The sequence below is a fragment of the Eupeodes corollae genome, chromosome X (assembly GCF_945859685.1).
Source record: "Eupeodes corollae chromosome X, idEupCoro1.1, whole genome shotgun sequence".
Classification (NCBI taxonomy): Eukaryota; Metazoa; Arthropoda; class Insecta; order Diptera; family Syrphidae; genus Eupeodes; species Eupeodes corollae.
This window is the reverse complement of record NC_079150.1, coordinates 1,735,353-1,763,139: the sequence shown is the minus strand read 5'-3', so window position 1 is coordinate 1,763,139 and position 27,787 is coordinate 1,735,353. Positions and strand designations below refer to the sequence as shown.

Below are 27,787 nucleotides of genomic sequence, written 5' to 3'. Positions count from 1 at the left end.
TTTGATATGGTGCCGTCCATTTCTAGAAAAAAATATGTAATACACCTAACTTCGGTATCCCATCTCTGTTTTCAATTGAAATTTAATTATTTTAAGAGTTAAGGATATTAAATCCTCATAACGAAAATTCCTTAGGAAAGTGTTAATTTTATTTTGCAGTGGGTCATTCTAAGATTATTGGGCAAATCTAAAGTACAAAAGGTACAATTGATCTGATGGTCGCTTCTACTTATCACTGCCAGAATGATGACAGGTGGTATTTCCTGTGATTGGGGTTGTTTTGTAGAATTAATAAAAATCGTAATTACGTAAATTAGATACTATTAATTACTTAAATGTCAAAGCCCTGTTTGTTTTGTTGTTAATGCAGCATTCATCAATAAGATTACCCTATACAGTACAGGTATACCTACATATATGTCAATAATTTAGTTTTCTCTATCGGACATAATAAATCATTTGATTCCAACTGATGGTATAATGATGATGGAGCACAGAGAATTTGTTATGTGCGTGTGTGTTTTAACTCGAAAACAAAAAGATCCAAGTATTGTAGCATATAGCATATCAATGTTCATATGTAGGTATAGGTATGTACGAGAAAAGGATTTTATAATAAATAAACTAAATATTATCTTTGAATCAAATGTCAATAAATAATCCCAAAATTACAAAGGACTTTTAACCACAACGTGTACATAAATGACAATAGAAAAGATAATATAGATAAATAGACAAATAAATATGTGTAAATGTGCATAAAGACGAATGGAGATAATCAACTTCTGTATGAATTGACAGAGGTAAATGATGGTAATTCTCCAATTTCGGTATACATATTATGTACATGCGTGAATGTATGTATAAATAAGTTGATACTTATAATATCTTCTACCTGTGGTCTTATGTTCAAATTGATTTTAGATATTTCTGAAAAAAGGCCGAACAGCAAGGCATAAAAGATAAATTCATCAATGTTTTATAAACTAAGAAAATATTTAAGTGAAAATATATTTGTATCAGTGAAACTAACATTTAACATAATACTTTACTATATAAAAATAACCGAGAGTAATTTTTAAATAATGTGTTAATTTACAGTGAAAAACTTTTAGCATCCATTTAAAATCTATACCCACAAACAAATTGTTATATCTTCTTGTTAATAAGTTTTAACTAAAACCTACCTACTCAACCTTTTTTTAAAATTAAAAAAAAATGAATTTTGACCCACCCTAATGTACATTTATAATGTTTATGACTGCGATGGTTCTTCATGTTTGTGTAGGTAAGTAGGTATAGTTTACGGTACCACACCAACCTAATACATAAATATAATAAAGGATACCAAGGGTTTATTTTCTCTTTTGAGAAAGGTTTCTTACGAATAGGAAGTTACTAGATTGTACATGCATGTGTACATACACATATAAAACTATAAAACTTTAGGTTTCATATAGCTTCTTTATTCAATCCATCAATTTGTAGATATACCTGCATACCAGTATCTATAGCGAATATAATTACGAAAGACAATAATGTGTATATGTCCTGGACTCTTCTTTGTATAGTTTGTCTTATAAGATTTAGGTGATTTCTCAAGTTAAATAAGCCGAATATGTCTTACTGTCTCAAAATATACCGATTTGCGGACTAAGCTAATAATATGAATCTATAAACTGAGTTTATATGAGTAGAGTTTTTTTTAGAATTATAGTAATTTCCGTTTACACTAATCTTAAATTAAGTTAGGTAATTTCATTCTTCATTGAAAATTCCCGAAACTATCTCGAAACTCTCAACTTATTTTAGTTTAGTCACATTATGTATGTTCATAGAAAACTACCTAAAACTTAAAAAAAAAAATCTCCAATCGTTTTTATTTTAAAGCTTTCCTGATACCCATCATTCATACATAAACGAACTCGAATGTATGGTGTAAGTTTGTGATATACATCTATTCCAATTTTATAAGACGCAAAGTCCATGAGAAATCTTAAGCCATAAATCCCCCACACAAAATGTTTTATAAGAGACATCTCTTCGTCAGTGCACTATGGCATATACGTTTGGATTATATGTCAAAACATAAATGTATGGTAAAAGGTAAAAAAAAAACCTCCATGACACGTTCTCATTGAAACTTTCACACCGCCCGCTCTACCGCAGCAAACATAACTTTAACGGCTTTTGGAGGAGGCGGAAGGGTGTAGGATGGTATCATTTAAGGTGAGCTGCGGTATTTAATCATGCATGGTTTCGGCTTTTAATGCATACCTAAATGGCATATGTGTGTAGGAAAAACAAATGGAATTAGCTTAATATCACATTGGCAATATAATTTAAACTCTGACATATGAAGACGCACAGTGTTGCATGAAGAGTGACATAATCGAGTGCAGAAAGGATTATTTTTTTTTGCTATCCGAATATATTTTTATCCCACAAGCTTATTAAACTTTCCGTTTAATCGATTTCCGTCCAGCTCTGTTCAGTGAGCTAAAATCCAAACGGATCACAATATACCTATTTGCTTTAAAATTCATAAACTGCATGCAAAATGTGCCGTGTCAGGACCAGGAGTATACTTTCAAACCAAATAAAAATATGAGCACGACTTCAGATGGAAATATTTGTTTTCATGAAAATAAGTTGTAATTTGTAAATACAAAATAAAACACAAAGGATTTAAACTCTCGTAACTGTAATTGCATTCCGGTGACATATTTTTGGGGTATAGTAGTGGAGTTTCATAAGCTACTATGTATTTTTTATTTTATTTTTTATATTGTGCGCGCACTAAAGGGGTTATGAATACCCTTATAATGATTAAAAACATAGTGTAAGCAATTAGAGGATAGGATTAGAAAGGAGAAACCGATGCACATTGGTTTGAACGTCTGCACATTGTAATGAGTGAGAAATATTGAGTCAGGTAAAGCATTCCACATTCGGGTAGTGCGGCTAAGGAAAGAATCTCTATACTTAACAGGGCTTCCAAAATATTTAGATATTTCAAGAATATTTTATGTGTTCATGATTTTCATTTAATTTCTAATTAAAAAAAAATAATAGACATAGACAAGTATTGATATTCATACCATTTCTGAAAAAAGCTCTTGTATTTTTATTATTCCGTTCTTCCAAATCTTTAAGAAATCAATACAAAGTATTTAGGATCTCAATTGAATTGAATACAAAACTTAACTTTTATACAGATATACAGTCTTTATGCCGCTTTTAAATTACGTTGGAACAAAAACCGTCTCATAATTGGTGTTACCAATAATTCCTAAAATTTTTTAACCAGAAAGTATGATTTTTTCAAACTTGAAGTGGTTTTTAAATGAAAGCATTTTACAAATTGGTTTCTATTTGGGCTAGAAAAAAAAGAATTGATAAAAACTTAAAATTTTAAAATGTTCGAGAAAATCAGGGGGCGTAAAGGTCATGACCCCCTGTGAGATTATTCTTTTTTAATTTTCGTAAAAATTAACTTGCATCAAAAAATAATCGTAATGCGTTAAGGGATATTACCCATTTTAAATTACAACTTTTAACCAAGGACTCGATCAAGAACATAATAAGAATCAGAAACCCATCCCTATTTCAATCGCGTAGCACAAATTCATCAACTTTTGACCAATTGACGATACAGAGAGGGTCAAATGAGCCATAAAGCCTATAAAGGTAGGTTGTAAAGTACAAATTTAATTTAAACATTTTTTAAGTAATCTAACGATATGCACCAAATAGCGGATAGCTGTCAAAACAACTAAAATCTATGTTTTCACACAATTTAGAATTCCGGAAAATTTTAGAAATGCATTATCTGCATGAAATATTTTCTGAGAGAAAGAGCAAATTAGTTTCTTAAGAAGAAACTTTAAATAAGAGGTTGCAATTTGATATTAAGAAAAGAAGCCTTTCAATTCCTGCAACTCGTCTTTAATTCCATCTAATTTTTTTGACGCACATAAATAGTGTAAGGTTTTCTAAATATGTTTTTTTTTTTTAAATTGAATTTCTTTTAAATTCGAAAACTCTTAAGATTTTACTAATGGATAATTGAAAAATATAATGAATATTTTGTATGTCTATTAATTTAATACAAAGGCTTTGAATCTCTCGAGAACTGAAAAGAGATTCTTCAACGTGTAATTAGTGGGTGCCACAATAAAGTTTCTTTCCAACTTATTTGTTTTTTCAACTTTTAGAAAATTTATGTACTTAAATGCACCAAACATTTTTCGCTCTACAATTTGTAAGTTTTGTTGACAATTTACTTACTTACTTTTCTTTAGTTTGAGCTACAGCATATTGTGCTCCTGGGCCTCAAGTAATAACTTTCGCCAGCTTAATCGACCTCTAGCTTGATGCCTCCAGTTTCGAATACCAAGTTGTCGTGCCGCGGCCTCAACTTGATCACTTGGCTTGGCGTTGAATACCTTATGAGCTGAAGCGTCGACGTTCATTCGCGTTGAACGTGCAGTTTTTTGACCAGTGGAAAGTCGCTGTACAGCTCGTATAACTCACGATTATATCTTCTCCGCCAGATGTTACTTTGCCTGTCGACACACACCGGACCATAGATCGTACGCCGAGCCTTCCTCTCGAAGATACCAAGAGATCCTTCATCAGTCTGGGAGAGGGTCCATGCTCTTGCACTAAAAAGCAAGACTGGGATGATTAAGGTTCTGTACAGCGATTATCAAGGGTAATTCTTCGTTTGATCTCCGTGCTGATATCATTTGCAGAATTAACTGCAGTGCATTATGATTCGATGTCTTCTGCATATCCAGGATATTTTGTGGATTTTTGAACGATGGTTCCACTTGTATTAGCGTTGGTTTTGCGAACCACTCTTTCAAGGACAATTTTGAAGCTGCTACATGACAGCGCATCGCCTTTGTGAATTCCTCTGGTGGTTTCGAAGGTTTCGGTTGAGTTTCTTCCAATTTTGACGCAGCAACGAGCATTTTCCAACGTCATCCTGATAAGTCGTATCAGTTTGGTAGGGATACTAAAACTCAACCTGGCACGGTATAGTTCGTTTCTGTCTACACTGTCATAAGCTGCTTTAAAATTAATGAAAATATGGTGTGTTTCGATGTTATGTTCTTGAGTCTTTTCCAGGATTTGGCATAGAGTAAAAATTTGGTCGATGGTAGATTTTCTAGGTATGAAGCAGCACTGGGAAGGTCCAATTAGTTCGTCAGTAAATGGCTTATGCGTTCACATAATACGCTTGACAAGATCTTGTATGCGGTGTTTAAAAGGCTAATGAATCTGTAGTTGGCGCATAAAAGGCGGTCACCTTTTTTATAGATCGGGCAGATGGTGCTTAAGTTCCACTTTGAGTTCGACGAGGGCATCGGCAAGCTGCTCTGCTTAGCGTGGCGGGTTGAGTGTACGCACATTCCATGTACATGCACATAAATCGTTGTCCGTTTTGCGTTTGCGGGAGGGTTTTCAACATTAAAGACAACTTAAAGATTTAAATATTTTCAAAAGGTCACCCAAAACGATATTTTTTTTTTAATTTGTCTTCTAGCATCAGCTCTTATCTACAAGTTAGTAGACTGATAACGATAGCAATAATAGAATCCCGAAAACTGAGTTCGAAAAAATAAGTCAACAAATATCAAAAATTTTTCAAAATAGATTCTGTTTTATTCTCCTACGAAAAAATATCACATTTTTCTGGCAAACTTTCTCATTTTCTGGGTTCCTGTAAGATTATTTTTGTAAAGTTCTTCGCATTTATAGAAATCCCAACAAGAGCAGAATACATAATTTTTGTAAAAAAAAAAATTACGTTTCAATACAATTGCTAACAATTCTGCATGTAATGCACCCAAAACCCTCTAAGTTATTGTAATTTTGCTTTTAAACGTGTCGTATTTAAAAAACTGTGGGGATCCTGGAATGCTTTCATGTGTAGGGAGTCGTTGCCACTTTAGCCCTTGAAATATTTAAATGCTAGGTTAAGATACACATAATGTTGTTTAAAATTTGTCAGTCTACTTATAGAGAACAGTTTTAAGCGGTTTTCAAAAATCCCGCCTTATGTTAAGTGCGTGACCCCATCCAAGTTTGGATACGCCCTTGTGCAATAGTTGAAATTTTATCAGCAAAACGATTTAATAGTTATTAAGAAAAAAATGTAATTCATTTTATTTTTAAAATTACACATTAATGATGTGTGCCACAATGTTTTAAATTAATTTAATGACATTTCTAGAGATAGAGCATATTCAATTAATAAAATACATTTTCTCTCCCTTTTGTTCTGTTCGGTTCTATATGCGGTTTTATTAAATGTTTGTGTTTAGGATTTGGAATTTCAAATAAAAAATAGCGCAATTTTTTGAATACATTATATTATTTTATTTTATCTTATTTTATTTTTGTTCGGTCTATTGAAATAAATTAAACAATATATTTCGTAGAAAATCATGGAAAACAAAAATAACTTACCTAAATCAATTTTACTTTCTCTTTCATAAAAAAGTATTTATAATTTATCTATATTAATTTTATATACAAAATAGTGAAACATGAGACAGATAATTTGCATAAACATACTATGGTTACATGTATGTATACAGAAACCTCGATAAAGTGCATTTTGTAATAAGTCCAAAAAATTAATGATTTCATTATGTTGGCTTACGGCTTTTGTGTGGTTTCGAGTCGTGCATTATTGTTTGAAAAATTAATGATTATAATAATACAGAATGGGCTAAATATTTGTGGGACGGCGAAACGGACGGACGAAGTCCATAAATATACCGTTGAATTTAAATCGTCAGTGGGATATGCCATCGCGGGATACGAGTGAAGATTCGATTTATGGAAATTTAAATCTGTGGTGTTTCTGATAGCTTGAAATGTAATTTTAACACAAAAGTGTTCGGACGAAAAATGCCTTAAGGCCATGAGTACTGAATTTCAATTCAAATTTATACTTTAAAAATGTATCAATCAATACTATAACTCGTACGTAGAGTAGAATTGGATTCTGGTTCCTATACCAAACATAAAAATTAATTTTTCCTCTAGATTACTGTGAAGTGAGTTTTTGATTTTCCTAATTTCGTAGGTCTGCTGCATTTTTAAAAATACCCAAAAATGTTTTAATGACAAGTGCAAATTCAGGTATACAGACCCACGTATATGAAAGAGTCTGCATTACTCAGAATACTAACCCATTAAGATTTTTAAAAACATACCAATAACCACCCCTTATAAGCCTGCCGTCCATAGCCACAGTCGATAACTCTCAGATAGAACTTGAACAAAATTTATCATACAAATATTTAAAATGACTATTCTCCTCTTTGTACCAACTTGTATATACCTACGTATGTATGCCACCATTCTATACAATCAAGACATACACATTCATTTGTTGAACTTATTGTATTGTATTGTTTTTTTTTTATAAGAAAGCTTTTAATGCCTGACGTTATTTATAGACGAAAATATAGACATGGAATTTTATCGCTTCTTGCTACTACATCAACAGAGGAGAATAAAAACAAAACTTAAAAAGGAGTAGAATAGGTCCAGGAATGAATAACTGAAAAATTAGGAGAATAAATATGACACTGGCATAAGCCAATACCAAATAAAATAGAACGGAACAAAATTCAAACCCAAAGGACATAACACAAGGTCATCGATGGCACAAGAAAATATAAATAAAAACAAAAATAGGAAATGGAAATCTTTAAGGAAAAATCATTATGTTTAATAAACGACAATTACGGTTATTTTGTATTGTAAGCGTGTCTTGTTGCTTGTTGTTGTTGTTTTTGATAAAAGAAGTAGTTTGCGTGTTGTTCTCTGTGCTCCATGTATCTCACATTGGTCCTATCTTGGATGGGTTCCTTTTGGATCTCGTTACAAAGCCTTTTGTGTTTTTTTATTATATGAAATTTGATGATTCCTAATGGCAGATCGAAATTTCATTTGGCTATAGTAGTATATAGTATATATGCATGTATATTGTGTAGGTACACATTTTTTGACTGGTTGCTACAGATACGTACATCTAGATACACACACATATGTCAGTACCTATACTATACAAGACGAGAATAATTAAGGGTTATAAAAGATTTCAGCTTGGTGGAACAAAAGACAAATTATAATCCTATTTAACTTAAGAAAATTATATTAACCAACAAAATTTATATTTATCACAAAAAAAAGAGAAGAGTTTCACATTTTCCTAATTTGTTTCGAAGCTAATTAACCAGGCAATTAAATTTCAAAAGATAAGTATCTATAATAGCTTCTTTGAAGGATTAGGTTAATTTCTTTATCTGTATCTTTTATATTGTATAGAGAAAGAATAATGAACAGATTTCGGATTTCACAATATCGCCTTATCTTCTTTCAAGATTTAACATTTTCGGAGTTGAAAAAAATAATATTAAATAAAAATATAATAATATCTAAATTAATATAAAATTACCAGGAACAAAAAAGTGAGGATTCTTATATCAAAATTAAGAACATTTACATTACAAAAAATTGCTCTTTCATATGGAACTGAATTACGTACGATTTTCTTATGTTTACACAATTTTACTGTACAAACCCTCGTTCCCAATCCTCCTCATGCACGGTCAGATCATTACCCAAGCTTCATTTTTACCCCATTTTACTTTTATTGAAAAATGCATCAGAGTATGTTGTAAGGAATACATTTTTGAGACATACATACTACATTTTAGGCTATACATTTGAGACCGTTTAATAATTTTAGGCTATACATTTGAGACCGTTTAAATAATACAAATCTGCTAATCTAATCTTTCAAATTAAAATATGTGCATATAGTGTGTTTTTTTAACTAAAACTAAAACTACTACTAAAACCAAAAACTACAACTTAAAAGGTTCACCTAATATAAAATTCTATATTTGTGAATAACCATAACGGTAGGTATTCTACAAAAGTCTGTGTTAGCAATTCTTCTGTTTTAATAACTCGTTCGTAAAACGGAACTTGAAAGCTTGTATCTAGTCTTAATAGGGCAAATAACCCGACACTAAAAATATTAAATGGTACTCTGTAATATTTATTAACTAAACTGTTCTTGGAATTAAAGTCTATTAAGGATCTTACTAGCGAATTTTCATCGAGACTTATCGGATCCATTTTTTTAGAAAGACGATCTATTTAGTACTTTACTATAGTAGTGCAACCTGACGCAACCTTTTTTTCTGACGCTATTAGTACTCTTGTTCTAGAGTCTAGATCAGTAATTACTAATATTGATAAATATCACCGCCCTTTGGATATTTTTGTTGACTTAAGTAATCACTTTACTGATCACAGTAATTCCTTTCATTGCTTATATAATTTTGATTTCAGAAAAACCAATTTCCAGCAGTTGTCTGAAGATTTAACCATTTCTGGAATTGCTGATTCACTACTTTTTTTTCCAACATAGATTTCGAATTGAATAATGTTTTTTATAATCTTTTTACCATCCTCGCCTTTTAAAGAATTACTTCAGCGTGTTTATTAAAAAGAAATTTAATTTTAGAGGTAATGATTTGCTCTCTTTCACAGCTAGATAATTGACCTTTACCACTGGCATTTCTTAAACAAGTCAAGCCTACGCTCCATTTTGCTAATAAATTAAATTGGTCGAGCTTCGCTAATATATATTTAGTTGTGAAATGAGATCTGGAAGAGTAAGACTCTTGCAAAAAAATGTTAAACACCAATGGTCCCAGTATCGATCCCTGAGGAACACCTAAGTTCACTGACAAAAAAAATTCTGTGTTTTAAGATATTATAAAGATCGATGTTGATATAATTGTTAAAAAAAACTAAAAACTGATCTTAATGACCATGATGCCAAAGAGAAAAATAATAAATAATATCTAAGCTTTCAGTACATTTTTTATTTCTCAGATTCTGAGTGACCTTGTACTGAAATAAGAGCAGGGCATGTTGTGTTCAGTTTCTTCTTTTTAAACCAAACTGAAATGATTTATTTGGCTAAATCCCGATCGAATAATTACCAATACTATTTTGGGATAATGTCAGCCCAAATTTGAAGCAACTTAATTGTTTCTTATTGTAGAATTCCTTAGGTTGATATGTTATTTGATTTTATCTTTCTATTAATAAATATGCTTACTACATATAATAATAGTTCAGTTAAAAAAATGGGATCTGGAGCACTGTGGCTACTTTCATTGACTGGGGCTGAAAATCGTGTCTATTTCTACTATTTCTTGAGGCTTTCTTTTTAATCTAGAATTTTCAACATATTGTGCGGGTGGCGCAATTCAAAAGACGGTTTTAAAACATCAATGCTTCGCACCTGAAACTGAAGTGTGCAACACGTAAAAACTTTGCTGAAGTATCCTCAATTTTGTATACACAAATTGCCCATGATGTCCTTGTGTACGACGAATCTACTTAAAGTTTAATATTTCGTATGAACTACATTTTTTGATAGTCCGTAATTAATTTGGTATATAGTGCTAACTTGACACGGTGAGTCCAGGCACAAAACAAGGATATTCGAAATTTTCGGAATATTGTTTATTCCACAAGTAATTTACAATTTAAAATTTCGACAAACGTAGTGCTAAGTAGACAGTAGTAGAAATTTCAGGGACGGAGGAGACCTACAATTTGTATGCCGAATCCGAATAGTTAATTCGAAAAAGCACTTATTATGACAAGTATTGCTCTCGCAAGATGTAGTGCTAAGCATGAACAGGGATTGCACCCAAGACCTCTATCATGACAGTCCTACGCAATGACTATCACGCCCAGGTTATACAGCTCTGCTATATAGACACTGCACTTTTTCTACTTGTAGCTGTACATTATTTTCTTCTAATAGAATCTAGATTCCGGATGGAGTTTTGTAAATAATAAGTTTTGTTTGATGACGAAATAGTAAATAGTTTATATATATACAAAATAAATATAAAAAAACCCAACGAACCATGTAGAATGAAGAAAAACTAAAATATGAAAGATAATGCATTTGCTGGGTGTGAATCGAAATATAGCCTTAACTGTAAAATATATACCTATATATGTAACGTTAACGCATATACATTTTGTAGATATATTTTTATTTATTGAATTATCAAAGGAATATTGGTCTCTTTGCCCATTTATAATTCCTTGCACGTCTTGAAGGGAGAGGAGATGATGAGTTTGGGTTGGTAAGTCTTTGTGCATTGGTGCATATCACATCACTCTGTTACTTTTCTGATCCTAAAGCTTTCAAAGATTTTCATACAAGGGACGCAATGACAATCAACAATGACACCAACACGACAACGTTTTCGAAATATTCGGCATTGGCATAGACAGCTTCAGTTACTGCTCCGACTGTATTGGGAACTGTGAAAATTTTCAATAAAGGCACGAGGAAAAATAAAATTTCACTATAAGACCTAAGTCGTTTAGCTAGCGAAGAAAAAGATAAAAAAATACCGCTAAAAAAAATTTGAAATCGTTATATGTATGTGTGTATTGAACGTTGAAAGACTCTGTAACTACTTTTTTCTTATCCGAGCGAGGTCAGGATTTGTACATCTTCAGGCCAAGCGTATGAAAGAAGGGACTTGCTTGGTCTTTAAGAATGAAATTTAAGTGATTTACATAGAACTAGATTCAATTTGGAGTCGTTATTGCTTGCCTTGCCTTCCTATGCATATATTTTTGTTTATGTGCATGTGATGTAGTTTTGTATGCAGGACCATGTTTTTTGATGGTCTCTTTCGAATTCGAAGTCAGGAAACCTGCTGTGTTAGTTTTCGTTTGTCATCGTCGATGATGGGTCACATGCGCGTACTTTTCTGTTTCTGTTTCTGTTTCTGTTCATGCTTCAGCTTTGGCTATTGAGAAAATCTGTGATTCTTGGTCGGTCAGCAGTTGAATATAAGATCCATCTGGTTTGAATGCTTGACATGAATTTTAATGAAATCTTTTTTGATTATTCGGGATAGACGCATTTGTATATTTGGAATCAAATACGATTTTATATTTTTTATTCAAGTGAAAGGAAGTCACAACACAAATAAATACAAACTATACTATAAAAACATAATATGTAACTGATTGCAGAATGACTTGAATGGCAACAGGATACTTGTTTTTATTGTTAAATAAAAAACAAAACAAAATTATAGATGGTAAATGATTCTGGATAATTAGCATCTTTTGAAATAGGATTATTCCCTTTGAATTTGTCTTAACGTAAGGATCCTTAATTGGAAGAGGAGAGGATACATGACTCACTAATATTTTTTTGCACCTAAGGACATTATTTAAATATATTTTTTTGCCCAAAAGTAAGTTATAGATTTAATAAATTGAAAAATATAAATACAAAAACTCAATCGATATACCTATCTCTCAGGAATGCCAATGACGATGCTGTTGAAACCAAGAACAAAGCACTCAGGCATTGCTATAGGCTAAATTCTACAGAGGTACCTACGTTATGTTTACCGAGAATAAAACTTCAATCTATATATACTCCTATCATCTTCATCAAAATATACCTTCTCATGCTTAAGTCATCCATGGAAATCCAGCACAACTCATCATCAACAATCAATCCATGACTTGGGGGCCCGTAAAGCTTAATTCACATAAAATGTGTGTATGGAAGAGAATGTGTGATGCAACTACGAGTATCTGTAAGGAGCCCTCTGAACACAATATGTGCAGTGTATATTAGTCAAAAGGCATTCATACGTACATACATATGTATAGCACATAAGATATGTACTGTAAACTATATCGCACTAATAGATATGAATGTGCACCATCTGCTCTTAGGGTAAAATAACTTATTCAGTATTACAAGGAATTTAGTAGGTATAAGGATACGGTTTATGCATCCTCCCAAATATTCATATCATATACATATATAGTTTTTTGGATTATGAATAAGTGATGAAGCTGAAATGCACTTCGAATCGCTTGATCAAATTTAATTTTTGATTTAAAAAAAAAAAACTATAAATCATTTTTGGCATCAATGTTCTCACGCGAATTTTTTTTCTTATATTTATGTTACTTAAGTATCCAAAAATTTTTTATATTGTGATTTTAATCGTTGTCACTGTCAGCGAAATTTTACACATGAACCTAATCAGTTTACCCAGAATGTATATTCATCGCACTAGAACAAGAATGAATAAGTTATGAGTTATAAAATTGCAGAAAGAGAGGAGTTATGAAGAGTTTAATAGAAAAGAACTTGGAACAAGAATGTTTAATTGGAATTTTCTGAGCAAAAATGAGTTAATATTTTCAAGAAGAAGTAAATTACGAAGTACAAAACTCGCATGAATTATTTTAAACTGAATAAAATAGTTCTTATAGTATTTTTTTATTTTTATTGAAATGTTCACGTTTGTTGTGTGTCTGTGTATGGTAAAAGAAAATTGAGAAAGCACCTGCATATTAGATATTTGGATTTCTTGATTTTAGCGAGTGTTTTTTTGAATAAGAATTTCTTTTTTAATTGACAAAAAATTACTGTTTGGTGTGCTTTAACGCAAGGTGAAATAATTGTTATTAACTTCTTTACAAACGGTGATAGTCAAAACGTTAAAGTCACACACTTAACATAAAAATAAGTTTTTGATTAGAAATTGTGTCGAAACTTTATTTATTTTTTTAAAAAAATATTTATCATATTCTTGTTGGCGTTTTTATAAATGTGAAGAACGCTTCAAAAATTAAGATGCAAAACCCAAAAAATGAGAAAGTTCTCCAGAAAAATGAAAATAAAACATAATCTGATATGAAGAAGTGTCTCTTTTTTTACGTACTTTTTCGGACTCAGTTTTTGGTAGAGTATTATTTCAACCGTTATCAGTCTGCTTACTTGTAGATAGAAGCTGATGACAGAAATCAAATTCTAAAAAAATACTATTTTGCGTTAAACATTTGAAAATATTTTGATTAAGAAGGAGTAAACAAAACTTAAAAATTGCAGAGAACAAAATGTTTGGTTCTTGAATTTAAGGAAGTAGGTGCATTTAAGTACATAATTTCTATAAAAGTTGAATAAAAACAAAGTAACATAAACAAATAAGTCTGCAAGAAACTTTAGCGAAAGTGTCACTCTCAGTTACAGAGTATTCTTAAATTTATTAAGACCTTAAAAGTTTTTATATTTAATAAAAAATCTATATTGGACGAAACTTTATGTTCTTGGTAAAATAGTACTTTTAAAAACAAAAAATGTAGCATGTAAAAAGAAACTGAAATAAAATATTGTTTTTTCAAAACATGCACTGAGCATATATCAAAAATATTGGCAGCAAAAAACGATTTTTGTAATTCTTACTATTCAACTTCAAGCTCAAATATTTCGAAATCACCGAAATTAATTTTGGAAATATTAATAGTATTTATCAAACTTAACATAATCTTTTATTTGAAGAACGCACAGAGCCAAACCTTGTATATATTAGACAGGTTCAATTATTCAACTTTAGTAGAGTACGATCAATAGTACGAAAGTGCTTCTTTCTTACCTCAACATGAAACCATTATCAATTTTTGTCGCCAAAGCCTTCCACTTGTATATGAATTAACAGTTCTTAGTTACTTATTTATCATGTAAGGCCATTATATTCAACTCAAGATTTTGTTTGTTTTTTTAATTTAATATATTTAAGTAAAGATAACTTTCCAAAACCAAGTACCGAAAACTTCATATTTAATTAGTTTGCCAAAGCCATGGGTGTCATTGGAGCTATTAAGTGTGGGCTACCTAATTTATCTTGAGTCCATTCCTGATGTCCAATCTTAGGAGGAAACTTAACTCACTTTCTAGCTGGTATCCATATATAATATGTATGTATATATATAATTTTGTACGTATCTTTTTTTCATGGAGTGGTTGATACCAAACTACACTAAATGGACTAATAGAACAAAAAATAAATATTTTGTTTACACATGCTGTAAGTTCAATTCTATACCGTAGACGATCCATAGAAGGGCCACTTCTATCTTTTTCTATATTGTTTTCTAGGAACAAAAAATTGAAAAATTAACTTAAACTTAAACAAGCAAACAAATCAAAACAAAAACCCGAAAAGACTACCTCTAGGGAACATACATTTCAAGTTGTTTTTATGAAAAACACAATATATCCTGTGTTAAGAAGCAAGTTTGATACGGGTGATGAGGTTGGATTGCACAATAATTCCGTAGTCGCCTTCACCCTCATCTTCACCAGTGGTGGTGATGGTGGAAGTAAATTGTGATGGCGGTGATGGTTTTTACGATACAATGGGTTTAGGTATAGCTTCTTGATATATTTAGCTATTTTCTCTAGTTTTTTAAACTTATTATTTGTTTTTTTTTCTTCATTTAATGTTAAAATTATATGTATAAAAAAAGTATGAATATACTTTTTTTTTGAAGGTGGAATTTATTTCATATGTTTTATTTTAATTTAGACTAGCGGCTCGGTACGTGCTTCGCAACGTATAAGACATAGTAATACAAAAAATATTATTAAGTTCATTTATTCAAACAAAAAAATATTTTATAGTGCTAGCTATTTAAAAGTCCAAATGACCCAAATGATATATTGTTTATATTATATTTATCAGCAAAGAGTAAAAACTAAAAACTAAAAAAGAATTGGGTACTCTTACTATGGTGGGTCTATATGGGATAGTCAAATCTTTTGAATTCAAATGACATATCAGTTGGAATCAGAGGAATACACGGTATCAAAAAACCTTCTCCTTTTGATTTGCCAGTTAAGATTGTAGCTTCAATCAAATTTGGAAATAACTTTTTCACTACCAATCTGGTGCCATTACACAGTTTTGGGCGGATTAATAAAGAACCAATTTTTAGATTCAAGCAATGCGGTGGTATACCAGTCGGTTCAAATAAATTTAAAAATTCAATTGGAAAATTCATTGACTCATCTTGATTTATATCAAGACATTTATTGACACTGTCAATGGATTTATATGTCGTGACGACACCTGGCAATTTCGATTGAATTTGAAAATTAATAGCATTGATATGAATGTTTTTCGGTGCTAAAGTGGTGCGTTCTCTCAACCAATATATAGATTGCGCAATTGTATACAAAAATTTTTCGGTAAAGTGATCAATCCGTTGGTACTGTCGGTTGGTATTTTGCCATCACCAATTTCTAACAACAGGTGTTTATTTTATCAGTAGGAATTTATCGAGGAATGACAGAAAATGCAGCAGCAATTCCCGAAGATGCAAGTGCTAATTCAGTTTTCTATTCCGATCAAATAGTCGCTAAAATCAATGGCTTCGTTCTACATTTCCAAGGTAATCAACAAATCGGGATTTTTTTAAGTTTTTGTACAAATTTTTTGTATATGGGAGTATAGAAAGATGTTGATCTTACACCTTTTCAAGATATCTTTTTTTTAAATTTTCTCTACGTACAAACCTTCTCTGCACTTCCACGAATAATTCAAGGTCAAAATTAGCCAAATCGGTAAATGCATTGTTGAGTTATAAAATTACAACGAAAAGTGGCATTGATTTTTATATATATAGATATATCAATGTTCAAAAACTTATATATAAAAGTCGATTAATCACTTTAATTCTTTTTTTTTCAATTTTAAATTTTATATAAAGATAATATGTATTTATAAATTGAATTGTTATTATGTATATACTTAATTTGAAATCTGTTGTAAATTTGTAAATTGGTTACTTAAATAACCAAATAAACTTGTTTATATTTAAATTAAAACAAGTATTCCTACGATTTATTGGTAAGGTTCAACCAACACAACTTCAACAAGTTTTGAACGGTATAGCTGTATACATTACCCTTCAAAAATTACAGCCAAAAACGGAAATTTTCAAAAAAAAAAAATTATTATGCTCGCTCATAACGATATCCTCAGTAACTGTACCAATTTTCATCGATATGCAAATTATTACGAAATGAAATGCCTATTTTAAGTGAACTAATGCGATTGAATGTGATGGTTTGAAAAATAAATCAAATCAAATTAAATTTGATTTTGTATTACAGATTTATAAAGCATGGCTGAGTTTGCCGTCTGTCTGATTTAATAAAAAAAAATACTATAAAGTATAGAGAGAAATTATTTTAATAAAACAATTTAATACATAATACATACAAATACGAATAAGAACGTGACATAGATCATTCAAAAAAAGAAACAAGTTAAATCATTTTAAATATATATGTACATACGAACAAATGTCCAGAGTCAAATCGTTATATCGAAAATTCGTTATATCGAAACATTTCAACAACAAATCTTTAGGTTAATAGAAAGTACATTTGTATTTTTCATTATTTTTTCTATTTTCATAAGAACAAAATTAACTTATTATATACTTCACTTAATAGAATACAAAAAACATATATAGCTTCATTTGTTGCCATTGATAGAAACAGGTTGGGCAATAAACCATTTGTACAATGTGGTTTCTATTTTTGGATATTCACCCTTTTTAATGATCGTCGACGAAAAGATCCACTGTTTGTATTACTCAGTTTTTTGAGAACATTGCTCTCATTTTGCTTGATAGTGCATATGCTACACTTTGGAATTCCAAACTTCTTCGAAATGGCCGAAAGCGAAACTTCTCTTTTATATTCGTCAATGATTTTAATTTTTGTTTCTGTTGTAAGACGTTGGCGCGACGACATCTTGCAGAACTTTCTTATTCAGCATCATACATGTAACTGAGAAACCATGCAAAATATTCCAGACGCCAAAATACGTCAAACAACAAAAATGGGACTAAAAATCCGTTACAGTCTTGTGCAAAACGAACAGAGCAACAAGACGAATACGTAGGACATAACTAAGCAAGCGAAAAAAACACTTGTGTAATGGGAAATTGCGTATGTATCTTTAAATATAATCATAAACATACATGTTAGTAGATATTAAAACATTTATAGTAATTTTGTTTACTATCTGAAATTCGTTATTTTGTTCGTTATATAGAATACCTAAAGTTAAAAAAAATAAAGTTAAAAGATGTTCAGCATAAACTTAAAAAAAAATTAAAAGTAAAAAAAGACTTTTAGCTAAGCCAAAGCAAATATTTTCAGGGCTTTAAGTTCAGTGAACACAAAATTTGATTCAATTCAAATAAAATTATGACATTTCTCGACGTTTCAAGGTCCCTATAACCTATGTAAATAAAAGATTTCTATTGAGATGTCTGTGCGTGCGTGTGTACAGACGTTCGTACATCAGCGTTTTTCGTCGTCCTTATCTCAAGAACAAGATATCGACTTCACAAACATACATTTTGTTATGCAGATAATAATGCAGAAAGATACAGAAAGGACTCTCAAAATATCTCGCAAACCAATATCGCTAGGGATTTGAATTACATTTTATGTAACATAACGTGACGTGTTACCAAACTGATATAATTTAAAAAAAATCAATTAATGCTTTTTTATGAACCAAAAATATTTTTTCCAAAAATATGTAAAAATATGTTTTAACATATGAACAAATTTTGAGGAATAGACAATTTTTACGAAAAAATACAGGGTCTGGCAAAAATAACGTAGTTTTAAACATAGTCGTTTTATCTATAAACAACTTCAAATATAAACGTCTAAAAATACGGGAGGTTTTTTTCCGGACCCTGTATTAACCTAAAGAAAACATTGCTAAAAGTTATCTACTTTAGATCTTAGTTATTTGGTAAATCCATATGAAATCTTTAGAATTATTCTGTTTAAAGCGGTGGATGGAATGGGAATGGTCCATTAGACAGTAATGCATTCCAATAAATATGTCCGTTTAAGCGTATTTGCTTTGTTTACTAGTTTTAATAAGCAATTTACTAGTTTTCAAAGGTTTTAAAATCTTGGACTCCCTTAGTAAATCGCTAAATTTAGCGAATTACCCTTAACAATAGGTTGTTTAAAGTTTTGTGACATTGGCTTAAAACTGATCTCATCTTATGAAATATATTATTTTCAACATTCAGTTTAATTAAGAGTAAAATAGAACAAAATAAAAAAACTTAAAAATTCTTGATATCTCGCGAGTAAATGAAGGTGCTTCTAAATGAAGGTGTTTCTAAATGATTTCATTCTGTGCTGAGTTTTCTTAGAAAAATCCAATCTGTATCCGTATTTTTTATATAAGAAATAAAACTTCTAAGAAATATTAATAAAATTGGTAAAATTCCGTACGTACGTCCGTATACCCGTACGTTTGCGACGTTTTTTTCGTTGCCCATAGCTCAAGAACCAGGAGATATCGACTTCAAATAAATGAAGTTATACAGATAATAAGGCAGAAAGGGCTCTAAAAAAATTACGTGGGCTGTTTTTTAAAATACGAACCAAAAACGCTAGAGACTTGAATTAAATTGTATACAACATTTTATAACGTGACACCAAACAAGTATATTTTTAGAAAAAAAAATCAATTAACGGTTTTTTTATAAGTCATAAAAAACTTTTAAAAAAATGTGTCACCTCGAAAATTGTACGAATACAAAATAATTAAAATAATTGTTAAACAAAAAACAACGTTTTTAATATTTGGTAAAATTTTGAGAAAAATCGAATTGACAGTGTTTTTTATAAAAAATAAAAATCTCAAAAAACATTACTCAAAGTTGGTAAAAATTCAATTTCGACTCAAATGTCTTTTCAAAACTCTGACAATTTGGCTTTAAACTACTTTTATCTTTTAAAAAATATTGTTGTCAACATTCAGTAAAATTTTGAGAAAAATCGAATTGACAATTTTTTTACAAAAAATAAAAACTTAAAAGAAAATATAACAAAAGTTGGTAAAAATTGGGTTTCGACTCAAATATCTTTTCAAAAATTTAAGATTATTTTTAGCTTATGAAAAATACTGTTGTCAATATTCTGAAAAATTTTGAGAAAAATCGTATTTACAGTTTTTTTACAAAAAATTAAAACCTTAGCAAAAAAATTAATAAAAGTTGGTAAAAATTGATTTTAGAGTCAAATATCTTTTTAAAACTCTGAGATATTGGTTTTAAACTACTTTTATCTATTTAAAAATATTGTTGTCAATATTGAGAAAAATCGAATAGACAGTTTTTTTACAAAAAACTAAAAATTTAAAAGAAAATTTAACAAAAGTTGGTAAAAATTGTTTTTCGACTAAAATATCTTTTCAAAAATTTAAGATTATGGCTTTCATGTAATTTTAACTTGTGAGAAATTTTGTCTTCAATATTTGGAAAATTTTTGAGAAAAATCGAATTGACAGTTTTATTTACAAAAAATAAAAATTTAACAAAAAAACAAAATTAAAACTTGGTAAAAATATACTTCCAATTCAAATAGCTTTTCAAAAATTAAAAATATAGTCTTCACACTATTTTTATTTCACAGAAAGTATTGTTTTCGATATTCAGTAAAAAATAAAAAATAAAATTTAAATGAAATGACGCAAATTTGGTAAAAATTGATGTTTGGTTCTTGATATCTCTTAAATTAATTTCATTCATCCAATTTGTAAAAATTTAAGAAATGCTACTAAAGTTGGTAACAAAATTTTTCGACTAAAAATCTATTAAACAAGACTAGATTTTCAAACTAAACTACTACTTTATATGAGAAATATTATTTGTAATTTTAAAATGTTTAAGAATAATTCAACTAACAACTTTTTAAACCTAAAACGAAAAACTACAAACTTTTAGGCAAGACAAATAGACAGACGGGATGGGAAGTTATCAGTGTGTGTCGCATCCCAGCTTTTTTTTTATTATTGCATTAAGAGCACTTTAAAATTTTGTTTGCAAAGTTTTTGCTGAGAAAACAAAACTCGAACAATCATGGAAACAACACATTGTCAGAAAATTAAAGTTAGCTTTATATTTCTCAGAGATCTGTTTTTGGAAACGGACAATTTGTTTATCAGTTTTGTTTTTTTATTCGGATAGGTTTGTTATCCGGATAGCTTTGGATTGATTTTGGAACACTTACTGCTTGGATGTTTTTACTGTCCGTTGACATGAAAACATGTTATTTCTGTTATATAAAAAGTCACTATCAAGTCAACAAAAAACCATACTCAAATTTCATTTGCTAAATACAATAATTTGATCAATACATGAAAGGTTTGTTCGAAAACCTACCTTGAAAGGAGCTTGTAAAATTCTAGACAGATGAAAGTTCACAGGAAGTACCTCTTTACAAAATATTATATTTAATGTTATGTTTATGGAGTTCTACAATCCTACACTAAGCCCATCATAGCTTAAAGTTGTATTGATTTTCATTTTCCTTTAAGTTGATCAAAATTAAGGCATTATTAAATCTAAATATGTTTCAACGACATTTGGAATAGCAAAACTCAGTAGAAGAAATGCATCGAAATTTCAAGTTTTTGAACACTGCTACTTGTTTAGCTTAAATTAACAAACCAAGAATCGGTTCAAATTTGGCAAAGCTCTCTTCTGTGTAAAGTACTGTGGGAGACCCTGTGTAAAAATAGACGTTATGGATATTATTTAGATCAGCTTATCTATCTACATCTTCTTGTTTCTTGGCTTTGATTCATGTAAGAATCACTTTTCTTGTTTTTTTTTATAATAAAATGCGAACCAGGAACAGGATAATGTACATTTTACATACATACCTATATAAAGTATATTAAAACAGAAAAGAAAGTAGAAGAATAAAAGAAGGCATGCTATAAAATATATATGTTCATGGTTTTGCGGGAATGATGGTAAAGTGGTGGCGGTGGTGGTGGTTTTTGTCAGAATTTATGTTTCTGTATCCATTTTCCTATTCTCAAAGAATTTATTTTAATTGAAATTGTTGTCGAAAAGCTTAACAACTTTATCTTAATATGTATATACAATACATACATATATATACCTATCTTAATCTTTTTATATAGACATTTAAGTATATAATATTTTTTTGTTCATGTCAAATACATACAAGTGGTGGTACCACAACAACACCAGCAATGCCAATGACATTATAAATTTACTTTTAAGTGTATTAAGTATTTCAAGTAAAATTTGCATGGATTTTATAAATGATGTTTGTTATGACCAAAAAAAAGACTTAAGTATAGATATGTGGAAGCTTAAGCAATTTACGAATCGACTTATTGGACAATAGCTATGTGCTGAGTTGTATCAAGAGATGCACCACAAGAGTATCGTTGTCACATCGATGTTTCGGATAAAGAGTTTCTAAATTAATAAAATAAGAGTAAATATAAGCTCAAAGCTAAGATACACAATACAACTAATTACTTTGTATATGATGCAATATTTAATATATGTTTGTATTATAACATACAGGATATCCCGCAGAGGAAGCCCAAAACTGATATGGTTATATAAAATTGTTTCGATCTAATGTCATGTGTCGTAAAATTTGTGCTTTTTAAGGAAGTTTTAGAACAAAGACAATTGTTGATATATGCAACCCATGTTAACACAATATTTTTGTCTGAATTCAACTTTAAAAATTAAAATTAAAAAATATGCTCGATTCAAATCTAAAAGTATTTATTAATTTGTAGTAAAATGACAATGCTCATCAAATTTGTTTTAATACAAATTAAGTTTACCCACATTTGGTTACTTAAAACGTTAAATAAACAGGCTAAGATGCGATCCACACTGATAACCTCCCATTCCGTCTGTCGATTTGTCTATCCTGATAAACAACAAAATTTAGCACAGAATGAAACCATTTTTAAGTCAATAATAATTTAATTTTTTTCACATATCTAGAATCGAACACCAATTATTATCAGTCGATTTCTGCACGAAGTTATTGATTCGCAAGGTGCTCTCATTGACCAGATATTTCCCAAAGTGCACAGACAATCATGAGTGCCTGACAAAAAGAGCAATTTTAACAACAAAAAATGTGGATGTCAACGAATTAAATCTCAAGATATAACATTTGCTACCAGGAAACTTGGTGTCATACAAATCTATTGATACATTTGTGATGCTACCGAAATTTAAAATTTTCCAAGTTTTTGAACTCATTGGATTTACCAGGCATTCCACTGCATAATATACAACTAAAGGCTGGATCTCTGGTAATTTTGTTTCATAATTTGAAGCCACCACGGTTGAGCAGCGGCACGCGATTAGTAATAAAAAAATTAATGAAAAATGTTATCGAAGACATTATTCTAATTGGCAACTTCCGAGGTGAAAATATATTACTACCGCGAATCCCTATTATACCCACAGATGTACCAATTCAATTCAAACGCCTTCAATTTCCAATTATATTGGTATTTCCAATGAATATCAAAAAGGCTCAAGGCCAAACGATATCTGCGGCTTAGATTTGAGCACGGACAATTTTACGAGGCGTGTTCTCGAGTGGGCAAACCATTTAGTTTGTTTGTATTGGTGAAAGATGGGATATTGTTTTTTGTAGTAATTTGTAATTTTAACAAATTAAAAAAATTGTTTGGTGATTTGTTATTTTAATATATTGTTACCGTTTACAGTGCTCTATATCTCTACCACTTATATACCAGATCTTTACACACTTACAATAAGTTATTTATTGTTAGCAACATATTCTCTAAAAATTATTTATATGACGAAACAACGTGTGTCGGGTTAGCTAGTAATATATGTATAATATTAAATATATAAACAACACTACCGACCGAGTTTGCTGTAATCTACAAAATGCCTTTTCTTCTTCATCCTCTTCTTCTTTGAGCTCGGTTTTTAAATCTTCCCACAATGTTTCCGCAACAACTCGATCTTCTTTTATACATCCTCTAGGAAGATCCCTGTGCGTCTTTAAAAATTTTACAAAGTTTGTATGTGTCTGTCCTGTCCTGTTTTAAATATGTTTTTAGTGCAATAAACTAATCAATTTCATTTACAAAATAATTTTTAAAAATGTCAATTCTGCTTCTTATAAGGAAGTGCCAATCCAACAAAAACACAAAAGGATATTAAGTCGCTTGCTAATTTATCGTTTTTATTAAATTTATTTATTGAATTGATTTACTTGTGGGTTAAAAATTCATACATGTTTAGGTTTTATTATGCCCCGTTTAGTAGATACCATAAGGTGAAGTTTTGATTTGACATATTATTCAAAAAATATTTAATAGACATAAGTACTGCAATTTTTTTTTGAAAACATTTAATTTCTTTTAAATAACAAATTTTCTTTTTGCTCCATATTTTTGTCTATAAAAAGTCAAATTTGTTTTTAATTATTTCAATTTTCAAGAATTTAAAATCTGTAAGAGTTAATTATAACTTTTCTATTTTTTTTTAAATACCTTTTTTCCTTGGAAATTTTTAACCAGAATATTATTTTATCTTATTTATTGCAGGTAAGCGAGATTTTCCACACAAAAATTGGACACCAGAAAGCATACGTAAGTAATATAAAAAAAAACATAGCTTTTATCCGGGTTTGTCATTTTGATAAACTGGGAAATTATTTGTTTCTCAAAAAAAATTAAGTCAGAATCAAATTAAATGAAATTCAAAATAAAATTATGACATAATAAGAAAAAAAAAAGGAAGTAAAAACGGTCAAAGTTTTAAATTCCCCCGGGTATGACAGGAATAGTATTAGTTACCCGCCCTTACCGCAATCGCTTTATTATCTGGGCCTTATCATAATCCTTTGTCATCGTTTACAAAGATTAATACATTTATGTATTCTCATTTACGCTTGCCTCGTTTTACCTACCCATCTCATCATGGTCATTATCTATCTTGAAAAAAGAGATCGGGTGAACAGAACGGAACGAAACGTAACAGAAGAGGAAAAGCCGCCTGGACGAATTCATCATTTGTCTAAAAATTTAATTAAAAATGTTCAGCGGTGAAAAAGTACGTATATCTCTTTAGACAGAGAACAAAAATAAAAAAAAGGGTGGCATAATAATCAAAAACATGACTGTTATGTTACCACATCGCCCCACGATAACATTATTTTAAAAATCCCTCTTATTTTTGCGTTTCTTTACGTCCCGAATTCTTTTGTTTTTAACTTCTATGGGCCTCCTCAATACTGTCCCTTTTGCTGCATTTCACTCTGTCGTCAGTCATCCTCCTACCCACATACCAATTGTATTAAAAAAAATGTCTTTTCTTTTGCCCCAATAAAGCCCAGAATGGTTTAAAGGGGAACTGTAAGGAGGGCGCATTGGTCAAAGAACGATTTTATTTGTGTCATTTTGGTTTTAAGAATTTATTCATTAAACGTTTTCCTTTATGAGTTAAAAAAATATACTAAAATAATAACAATAAAATCTCAGCCTGAGTTTTACTGTGAATTATTATAAAATAAAAGAGTAGTTTGACAGAGGTTTGTCAGTTTGACTTTCAAAGGGGCTTTCTTCTCTTTTCTAAAAGCATTGTGTTATTTCTTCATTATCAAGAGATTATTTGTTAATCAATAAGGACGAGGCAAACTTTAACTTCGGTGTTGATTTAAAAACAATAGAATTTAATTTTAAAATAAACCTTAAAATGAAAGAATTACCAACCTTTTGTCAATTTGATCAACAAGAAAATGAATAATGCTAAATTTAAAATTTTAATAAAAAATATATATAAGTTGAAAATTTTCATTAAGAAATTTAAATCAATAAAAGTACTCGTCTTAGTGTTTTCCCTTAAAATTGATACCTTTTCTCTTAATTTGTAAACTTTGTATTCAGAATCCGTTTTGTGGAAGAAAATACTTTTAAAGGTTCGCTGCAAACTCAGCTACCATGGACACTCCCTTATATTTATAATGAAATTGGTTGTTCTTAAAATTGAAGTCGCGAAGGATTTCGACTTAGAATGTTCGAGTCTGTTGCAATAAGGGAACAACAGGGTCCTTCCATATGCAATTTTCCAACAGTTTCGATGTTCAAGTGTGTATTCTTGGAGAATTTGTCAATACCTCATGAGAGACATTACCCACGAACAAAACTTGAGATGGCACAGGCAGCGTTAGAACCGAAGACCTCTGGCATAACAGTCCGTGTTTACTCACGTTAGTCGTGATGTCAATTGGTCATGGTTGATGTCAATTGGTCCCCAAGATCATGTGATTTAACGCTATTCTTTGGAGTTTTTTTTAAAGTAAAAGGTGTATCTGTCGATAAGTCCGCAAAAATTCAAGGGCTTAAGGATGATATAATTCGGCACATTAACAGAAACTCAATTTGTACTATCGGATGGATTTGCACCGCGCACCGCACCTTCGCGGCATCCATTTGGCCGATATTTTATTTCATATATAATTGATCCATTCCAATATTATTATAATAAAAACAAATGACAATAATTTCCGGAATAATTTATGTTTTATTCAAAATCAACATCGGTCCTTTAAATTTATAATAATGATGTATTTTGAGTTTTAGTCCGCTTTGCTTACGATCTTATAAATATATGTAATTGTATAAGAGTGGAAGGTGTTAGTGAACACTATCCAAAGGAAATGCAAATAAAACCAAAATTCCAGCTCTATTTCAAGGAACGCACGTCAATACCCTGAATTTAAACATTTTGCAGATAAATATTAAATGATTAACAATTAAAAAACGATAACTCTGGAAATAGAATAAAGCATTAGCACTTAAAATTCACGTCGAATTGTTTTGTACTTATCTGGAGCTCATCTTAAAATAGATAGCAAAAGCAAGAATTGAAAACATAGAAGACATGAGGCTGGGGAAAAACGTAATTATTTCTAAACTTATATTCTTTTGCCTGGATCTTATGTTAACTTTCAAAACATTGGGAAATTATATGAACAATTTTTATATTCTTCCATTTTCGTATAAGATGTATTGAATTAAAACACAAGAACTACAATTCTACGAAACTCTTAACGATTAGGCCAATTCTTCGGACTAACGATAGCTGTTTTTTCTGCAACTTATTCTGCTCCTGCTACAGCAGCTGAAACTGTACATAGGAAAAGGAAGCCTTTAGCCAAATCAAATAGTCAAGCTCAAATTCCATTAGCCTATACCTACATAGTTAGAGAAATTACATTTTCCTCAGTTATACCACGAACCTTAAACCTAAAAGGCGCAATAGTTTCAGAGTGAGCGGAAAATAACATAAGACAATTACTTATTCAACTCCTGTCCGTTGACTTTAGTATTAACCCACACATCCACATACCCTCTCATCCAGCATCTATAGTACTCTACACACATAATCGAAACCCTTATATTACCTTTAACGCATTCAAAACAAGGTAAAGCAGCCACTCTTGCCCCCTGAAACAGGAAACAAAGTGTCAATACAAAAACAACCGTAAATAATCATCATGTGTGTAGTAGTTAGTTTTGATTGTGTTGCTTCTGTTATGCGTGTTGAATAAATTGTGTGTGTCTCCATCTTATGTTTATTTTGTTTAGAAAAAGTCTCAATAAGAAGGCCAAGCGCCAAGAGAAGGAGAACTCTCAATATACTACATTTTGGATTACGACTTAATGTCATATAAAAATTATTGAAATGTTTTTTTTTTATATAATACTTATAATAATTTAAGGCTTATGAACGAAAAATGAAAAACAGGAAGCGACGTTTTTGTTTTGATCTTGGTCCCAGGTATTGGCAGAAAAAATTATAACAATGGAGCTCTTAAGTTAATAATTTATATTTTATTTTTTTTGTTCGTATTATGAAGTTGCGGCCTGGAACTGTTTATTACGTATTGAGGTTAGAAGTTAAACTTTTGACGTGAAGGAAACGATATACTACATAA

General features: G+C 30.3%; 1 protein-coding gene across 3 annotated transcripts in view; it reads left to right on the top strand.

Annotated features, from left to right (window-relative positions):
- LOC129953234 (zwei Ig domain protein zig-8) overlaps window positions 1-27,787 on the top strand; it is a 185,340-nt gene that overhangs the window by 107,048 nt on the left and 50,505 nt on the right. For 2 of the 3 annotated variants that reach the window (XM_056066190.1, XM_056066192.1), the window contains one exon: window positions 24,393-24,437. The exons of the other annotated variant lie outside the window; for it this stretch is intronic. In XM_056066190.1, coding sequence (XP_055922165.1) covers window positions 24,393-24,437 — 45 coding nt within the window. The remainder of the gene's footprint in view (window positions 1-24,392; window positions 24,438-27,787) is intronic. 3 annotated transcript variants of the gene reach the window in all.